We start from the raw sequence: 9,330 nt of genomic DNA on the forward strand, positions 1-9,330 counted from the left end.
ATATTATATATCACACCTGGTGTTCAACTTGTTATAGCTTTCTGTATATTATCAACATAAACATTCACAGAGTAGTACATTATAATAAAATTTAGTCAAATTGTTCAACGTTGGAGATCTAAAATTTCTAAATATCTTCGGACTCCCTTTATCTTGCCATCAAGGCATATATTCACCCAGTAAAGTTAATTATGCTTGAAAATATTCCAAAAAATAAACATGAAGGTCTAAATTAATTTAAGCTAGAATAATTATTCATTGATATTATAAAAACCAAACATATATTGTGTTCATTACTTCTTGAAGGTAGACTGGTCGTGCTTCTGTTTCTATGTTTATCCACAGATAATCACAAATATCTTATCCCAACTAAAACATGGTTGATTTTGGATAACTTTACATTTAAACAGACTTCATTTACCAACAGTAACAGAATCATAATCTATTTAAATTCTAAAGAAATCACCCCAAATAAGATACAAACCAGCAGCTTAATTATGATCAAATAAAAAACACAAATAAATATATTTCAAAACTTTCATTGAAATATTTTATTGGAAATAATTATTATGATGATTATTAAGTTCACAGATCATCAGTGATCTCTGTAGCAATTTAAAACAATATATCGTCCAACTAATTAATATATAATCAATATTATTTCAATCTGGTTCTAATTAATAGTAATTTATGTTAATTTATGTTAATTTATTCACATCTAATAACTTTTATAACAAGCACAACATAGACAAAGTATCGGCTCAAAGATTGCTGATTTGGCTCAACTTTTCCAAACATGAGAGTTAAGGCATCTAGAACTTGCAGAAATGGAAAGGCCCTACCAAATATCAAGAATCCAAGTATTAATTTTAATTATAGCTATTTTACTTCAATAAGATTTTTCACTCAAACATATGTAATCGAAATGTATTTTAATTTTTAAATATCTGAAGGCATCATCTCCAAGAATTAGCCACCATAGTAAGTTATTAAGTTATTTTAAGTAAGTTATATATCTAATATAAATCCAATATAACTCTCTAATAAACATCATTGATTTCTTTACAAATTGTAAAAAAATACTTTATTTTGATAAATATCTAATAAACAAAGGAATTCCAGATGGTAAATAAAAAACATAACTAAACAACTATACATCACAAAGGACATTGAACTATTTTCCTCGTGCCATTTTGGACCTCGACAATCTTTCATGATTTCCTTATAAGAGGCACATTAGCGCAACAAATCTGGCCCTACATAGTTCCTCCAACGCGATATTCGGCTGGGATATGATAACTGCGTTTAGGATGGGACATATGACAAGTCACTATTTTTTGAAAAATTTCACCATATATATTGAAAATTACAACTTAATATTACAAAGACCAGAACAAATGCTGATTTCTTTTAGTATAACTATTGGAACACATTTTTCACAAATTTATTAAAACTCCTAGAAATGTTACCAGTCCTCCCAAATATCCATACAGATACAGCTCCTCTAATCCAAAATATAATACAGAAATATCAAAATCCACCCACGGGAAGTGAGATATTTGTAGAGAGAATGTAATAAATAATATGTTGAACAATAAAATGAGATGTATATTAGAATACCGACTGATTGGAGAGTCACATTGCTATGGTTATTGGGAACTCTAATAAATAAATGTAATGAATATACCCAATATTGGGTAGGAGAAGCCCTGATATAATCACTTGGGGGTACCGTAAAAGACTACAGGTCTTGGGGTATTGTAGTAGGTAGGGGAGTAGGTAGGGGTCTTGTAGTAGGTAGGGGTCTTGTAGTAGGTAGGGGAGTAGGTAGGGGTCTTGTAGTAGGTAGGGGTCTTGTAGTAGGTAGGGGTCTTGTAGTAGGTAGGTGTCTTGTAGTAGGTAGGGGTCTTGGGAGTAGGTAGGGGTCTTGTAGTAGGTAGGGGTCTTGTAGTAGGTAGGGGTCTTGTAGTAGATAGGGGTTTTGTAGTAGGTAGGGGTCTTGTAGTAGGTAGGGGTCTTGGTAGTAACAAACACCACTGTGGGTATACCTAAGAAGACTACAGAACAACTTTGGAACTATATCTAAGAAATTCTTTGTTAATATTGAAGCATTTTTAATTTATTTATGTAACTTTTGATGCTATTGGATTAAATTTTCACAGAACATAATCAAGAGAAAAATCTTGTCGGATCATTGATGGAAATTGTAGTTATCTGCAGTAAAAACAGGAAACAAAACATCCAGATCTATCTTGTAATCATACAGTGTTTCAGTATCATTAATTAAAGTTCCAAATGACACAGTGATAGTGGAACAGCTCAGTCAGCAGCGAGTTGGATTGTTGTCTGTTAAGGCAATAAAGTTCTGTGGGTTTGAATACTTCTCAAGGGAAGAAAGATTCTGATGCTACAGCCAGTGCTTCTGTTTCAGAACTCAACCCCAATTCAAAGTTTATCAATTTCTAATTGTTTGAGAGGAGTTTTGATTAACATTGTAGTAAAGTTCAGAATGTATTGTATGACCATATATAGTCAGGGCACCTGTTACATAGTTCTGTTATCAATAAAATATAATAATTATTAAATAGTCAATATTCTACACCATAGCTTGGTCATAGTGATGGCATGACAACAGAGCTGACGACATGACAACATAGCAGAAGACATGACAACAGAGCTGACGACATGACAACAGAGCTGACGACATTAAGGCAAAAGAGGCTTTTATGGCAGCAAACCTGGCAACATGAGGACAAAATTGTCACAATCATAAAAAAACTTGACGACATGGTGGCAAAAGTGTCAATATAACAAACAAACACATGACATGACATCAAATCTGATATCATAGGTGAAATAGTACAGGTTACGCTGACATAAACGATGATTTGGACATGAATTATTACTTTGTATTTCTAGAGGGAAATAGAACTTGCATGTTATTAACACCATCACACATCTTGAAGAACTGGATATCATTTGACAGGCATAAAAAGAAACATCCCTTATTTACTTATGAGCTCTTCCAATTACACATAGTTTTTAATAGACAGTATGCACGTGTGAATGGTTCAATAGGAAAATGGGGGTGTTAAATATTGACAAATTATCAGCTACTGATAACAGTAATCAATTGATTGCTCACAGAATCCAAATATAGGTCAATGACCAAATTAAAGTTTTGCTAGACAAGTACAACATGAGCAGAGCAGCTGACAGTCACTGAGAGCAGCTGACAGTCACTAAGAGCAGCAGATAGCAACTGAGAGCAAAAGATAGCAACTGAGAGCAGCTGATAGTCACCGAAAGCAGCTTATAGTCACCGAGAGCAGCAGATAGCAACTGAGAGCAGCGGAAGGTCACTGAGAGCAGCAGATAGCAACTGAGAGCAGCGGAAGGTCACTGAGAGCAGCAGATAGCAACTGAGAGCAGCGGAAGGTCACTGAGAGCAGCAGAAGGTCACTGAGAGCAGCTAATATAAATTAATTTCAAAAGAAAGCAACTGATGGTGAAAGATAGAGTTTTTCAGTCGTGAGACAGCTTGTGTGACCCTTGCCCAGCTCCCGAATGTAACAATTAGTACTACAAATGCGTGGATTCATTTCTGAACAAATACGACCACAATGAAATGAAACAAACAAACACAGCCTGACAATAACAGACTGAATAAAAAATAACAGAAATAGAAATTAGGTCAAATTTAAAATGAAGAAATTGATTAATTTTGAAACATCTGTCGCCAGAGTATGTTGAATTGTTATATTTCCAGTTTTAATATTCAATATAAGTTTGTATTGAACCGAACATAAATCTTTATAAACGGTAGGCGTTGCCAGATCAATATCAACCTGTATTACGTCAAAATACTTTCAGTGAGCAGAGAAAACTGAATAATAAATTTAAAAACAGACCACTAAACAAAACCAGAATATATTTGGAAAAAATGGCATATTTCCCTAGGAAAAGGACTCAGAATTCATGAATTTCCAGACAAATTAAAATGCAAACTGAATAACAAATTAGAAAAACCGTTGAAGCAACACAGTTAAAACAAATATGGGGAAACAACAACATATTTTCGTTCACAAAAGAACTCAGAATTCATGTAGTTCTAGACAAATTGAAGAGCAAACTGAAAAACAGTCAAAGCAACAAAACCAGAACAAATATTGGAAACCATTTGAAAATTTTGGCAGTATTAGAAATATTAGTATTAGATCCATGTAGATCTTCACAAACTGTAGAGCACACTTAATACCAAATTGGAAGAACAGACGACAAAACAAAACAAGACTCAATATGGGAGAAGAAATGTTATATTTTGGTTCATGTAGGAACTCATCCAGTTCTCGACAAATTGCACAGAAATTTAAATAACACTTTTAAAACAACGATGCAACGAAACCATGACAAACATGGGAGAAAGAAATATATTTATAAGAGGTCTGGATCCATTTAATCTCAGACAGATCAAAGAGCAAATGAAAACAGTTGCTATAAGATATATATTTTGCCCAATAACAAGAAAAGATAACTGAATACAATTATAACCTGGGATGTATTCTCCCAAATTTTAGAGATTGAACAATCAGCAGACTAAAACACTAAAACCATCTTGAGTTCAGATTTCAAGAATGGGCGCGTGCACTCAGGTCGTCCAATAAATCCAATGATTCATCAGATTCGACCAGATATCCTTTAAGATTCATTTAAGTTGTCGAACATCCCGTTAGTACTCAGTCAGCAGTTACAAATAGTTACAAATTCAACCAAAGTTTGATTTGACAATTTTGGGCAAAAAAAACCCATTCCTTATGCATTAGCACCTGACTGAAATCGCTGCTGCCCAAAACAATGAGCTCATCTCCAGCTCTTGACTAGTAATTTCAAGGCTCATTAAGAACGCTTATCTGAAAATGGACCGTATCTTTCAGAAATCCGGAAGAAGTACCATTATTATAAAGATGAGGATAACTAGCATCCTAATGAAGGGAGATAACACTATTTATCATTCATCAACTATATTTTCAAATCAATAGAGCCAACATCACTAACATCTCTATTAAGGTTATAAATTTATGACATTATTTTGTGGGTCTGCAGTCACTCCCAGACAAAAATTAAAAAGTTAAACTAACCTGAAAATCCTGAGGTTTATTAGATAAAGTTTTTCTCATTTTTCTTTTTCCCATTTTCTTTTTCTTTTTCTTGATGATGCCACCCCCACTGGCATCTGGCTGGTCCCCACCAGCATCAATTTCATCATCTTCTTCCTCATCTTCTTCATCAGGTTGGTCAACAACTTGACCTGAAACGAAATGAAACAGAATGAAACATGTGTGACAAGACTCAAACAGGCAAAGATTGAAAACATTTCTTTCTCGGGATGGTGAACAACTTTACCTGAAACGAAACGAAACGAGAGGGTTGTAAGAGCAAGAGCTTTTTGCCCTGTGCAATGCAACTTCCGATTGGTGAAATATTTGGTGAATTTAACTGAAATTGCAAATTTGGCTACCAACATAGCATCTGTGATTTCAATCTTAGAAAAGATTTATCAAGTAATGTTTGTAAACATCTCTTGTCTTGTTTGCCAATCAATTGATGAAATGAAATGAATTGAAACAGGGTTTTATCATCTTGTGACCTCAAAGCTACCAAATTTAGGTATGTATTCCATTTTGGAGTTTCAGGGAGAGCCTAAACTTACTTTCCTGTGCTGCCTCTTCATTGTCAGTTTCCTCAACAGCAGGGGCATCTGCCATTTTATTTCTTGATTCAAATTAACAGAATATCACAAATTATTCTCCCAACAACAATTGACAAATTCACTTTTTAATGATCACTTTTAATCCATAGACTAATTAATAAGTTTCAAAAAATGTCTTTTTAACTTTAAAATCCTACACTCAATGTCTTGTCATTTTCAGAAAAAGATCTTCTGTGGAAAGCCGAAAGTTTGTAAAAGAATACCTTACATTGTTCTACTTTTTGTAACATTATTGTCTCAATATCAGAGTTTAAAATCAAGATATTAACAATAAAACCAGTGTTTAAGGGTCAATTAATGAAGTTTAAAAATGAATTTAATTCCATATTTCTTTTACAATTTCCAATTTCAATTCAAAAATGTCAAATTAAAAAAATAAATAACTATTCCAGCAAGTTTATTGATGGTCAAAGATTACATCATAAACTTCTTCAAGCAGCAAAGTAACAATTCCACTGTCAAAAATTGATCCAAAAGTCACTTCTTAGAATTTTATCAACAATGCCTCCACAATATTTTATTTCGCTTCTACTGTCTGCAATTCCTTCAAAAGTTGTTCGATTCAGAATAGAAAAACCAATTTTAATAAAATCCCTAAAATTCCGCTCCAATCAAGCTAAAATCTGACCAAAAGTAACAAGTCCACGCGTCATTCTGAAAACAATTTCAACCTTCTATACTGTATCTAACTCTTAATTTCAAAATTGTCACGCATGAATTTGCATAACTTATAATCAATATGCAAATAGGATTGATAATAAATTATTATGAAAGGCAGCGGGTAAGCGAATAATAGAATTTGTCACAGTTTAAATTGTAGAATATTTACATCAATAATTCTACACCTGTTAATAAAATAAGGTGCAGCCAACTATATCTTTAACATATGCTTCCTTGGCAGGGTTAAAAACTTATCAAGCGACTAACTAAACACACGAATATTCTGAAATGCTGACACTTTTTTATACAGGCAAAATCTATCCATGTAAAACAAACAACAAAAGTACGCTGGCACCTTTATGAACAGACAAAACGAAAATTTATAAACCAACTAACAAGGTAAACGTCTGAAATATCCGCAATTGTTGGTTAACGCAGACATGAAATATGGTTACTGACTAAACACAAGTCTTGAGTGTTGATCGGTTTTGATATTAGGTTTATCTAAATCAGCTAACAACGCAGAACATGTCCAAAAACTGGAAACTTATGGCACCGACATAATTATAAAAATTAAACAGACGCAAACAAGCTCCGAGCAAAACTAAACAATCAGAACTAAAACCAAGCAAGCTGACTAATCAAGGCCAATGTCCGAATGGAATGTTGTAAGTTTATGGTTTATGGTATAATAACATCAAATTATTTATAATTATACAGAATACTAAATTAGATAAATATTTCACTCATAATTATAACATATATATATTTATTCTCAATATTAGTCACCAACTCAGACCTACACTCATTATTTTCACAATGTCAAGCTTTTTACAAACAGTTTTTAATATCTTGACTGCAATAGCCACATTTGGTGTTTCACAGAATGCAGCGATTTCATCATTGCTTGACATTGTGAAGATGATATTACACAGAACATTTATTATTATACCATTTCAATCTAATCTTTATTACTCAAATTGATAATTGATGTAAAAGAAGTATGTTCTCTTCTTGTGGCCTTGGCCAGTGCTTCTACAGTAGAGTACCTTCTATAACACCCAACACAAACATTGTTTTATTTTGTGTTGGTTGGTATTGTCTATAAGGGGTAGAATAGAAGACAGGTGGGTAAGGACTGGGTATTCAAGATCTGATATTTTGTAATAAAGATATTATCATAATTATCATCAAAACATTCATTTCCAGTTGAGTTACTTCAATAACAACAAAACTTTAACATAAATTTTGAGAAACAGTGGCCTGTTAAATTTAATAATTCTAGAATTTTCTCTGCCATACTCTTACACAAAACAATAATAAAACAGTTAACTTTCTACAAACAAATCTTGATAATTCATTCTAGAGTAGTCTGTATTGTTAAAATTTGACAAAAATAAAAACATTCTGAACATAATCCAGCCTTTCTATGTAATATAAAAAAAACTTTTAAATCCACCCTCTAGAAAAATAAGAACATGTATAAAAACTTCTCCCCTTCTTCCATTTTTCTTCCACTTTTCTTTCAACCCTTCACCCCACCCCCCAACCCCCAAAAAAATTAATAATACCCAACCTGCTTGCCTTTATTTGTCCAGATATTCTTTGTAATAAATAATATTTTCAGAAATCAATTTTCCCCCACCAAAAAAATCAAAAACAAAATAACAGGTAAAAGAATTCTCCTCCTCTACCATTTTTCTATCAACCCTTGCCCCCAAAGATTAATACCCTTACCTCCTTTGCCACTGTCAAGTTCTGGCATATTTTAGACGTGAAAATAATCCAGTATCATAGCTGACTAACTATTCAAATGATTTTTAACTTTGAACGTTTTTCAGCTCCCCTTAACAGATTGCCGAGTATTGATCAGTAATATGCAAAATTTTTCATTATTATTCGTTTTAATGAATAAATAAATATTATATATACATAATAAAATAATATTTTCACTGTTAAATTAATATATCAACACCACTGTTAAAATAGTGTTCAATACATCAACACCACTGTTAAAATAGTGTTCAATACATCAACACCACTTTTAAAATAGTGTTCAATACATCAACACCACTGTTAAAATAGTGTTCAATACATCAACACCACTGTTAAAATAGTGTTCAATACATCAACACCACTTTTAAAATAGTGTTCAATACATCAACACCACTTTTAAAATAGTGTTAAATATATCAACACCACTGTTAAAATAGTGTTCAATACATCAACACCACTGTTAAAATAGTGTTCAATACATCAAGACCACTGTTAAAATAGTGTTCAATACATCAACACCACTGTTAAAATAGTGTTCAATACATCAACACCACTGTTAAAATAGTGTTCAATACATCAACACCACTGTTAAAATAGTGTTCAATACATCAACACCACTGTTAAAATAGTGTTCAATACATCAACACCACTTTTAAAATAGTGTTAAATATATCAACACCACTGTTAATATAGTGTTCAATACATCAACACCACTGTTAAAATAGTGTTCAATACATCAACACCACTTTTAAAATAGTGTTCAATACATCAACACCACTGTTAAAATAGTGTTCAATACATCAACACCACTGTTAAAATAGTGTTCAATACATCAACACCACTTTTAAAATAGTGTTAAATATATCAACACCACTGTTAAAATAGTGTTCAATACATCAACACCACTGTTAAAATAGTGTTCAATACATCAACACCACTGTTAAAATAGTGTTCAATACATCAATTGTAGAGTGTAGAAATACCACTGTTAAAATAGTACTCAATACATCAATTGTAGAGTGACATAGAAATACCACTGTTAAAATAGTACTCAATACATCAATTGTAGAGTGATATAGAAATACCACTGTTAAAATAGTGCTAAATACATCAACACCACTGTA

General features: G+C 32.4%; 2 protein-coding genes across 2 annotated transcripts in view; both read right to left on the reverse strand.

Annotated features, from left to right (window-relative positions):
* Positions 1-2,455: 2,455 nt before the first annotated feature.
* Positions 2,456-5,765, reverse strand: LOTGIDRAFT_169697 (hypothetical protein; the record flags this gene model as incomplete). Its single annotated transcript, XM_009067994.1, has 3 exons — positions 2,456-2,554; positions 5,139-5,308; positions 5,711-5,765. The coding sequence occupies 3 exons, from the start codon at positions 5,763-5,765 to the stop codon at positions 2,456-2,458; spliced, it is 324 nt and encodes a 107-aa protein (XP_009066242.1).
* Positions 5,766-7,787: 2,022 nt separating this feature from the next.
* The window catches only part of LOTGIDRAFT_169698 (hypothetical protein), a gene marked incomplete at both ends in the record, with an annotated part of 2,208 nt that continues 665 nt past the window's right edge, over positions 7,788-9,330 (reverse strand). Inside the window, one exon of the mRNA XM_009067995.1 lies at positions 7,788-7,892. Within this exon, the coding sequence (XP_009066243.1) occupies positions 7,788-7,892 (105 nt within the window). The remainder of the gene's footprint in view (positions 7,893-9,330) is intronic.

Source organism: Lottia gigantea, assembly GCF_000327385.1.
Source record: "Lottia gigantea unplaced genomic scaffold LOTGIsca_88, whole genome shotgun sequence".
NCBI classification, from domain to species: Eukaryota; Metazoa; Mollusca; class Gastropoda; family Lottiidae; genus Lottia; species Lottia gigantea.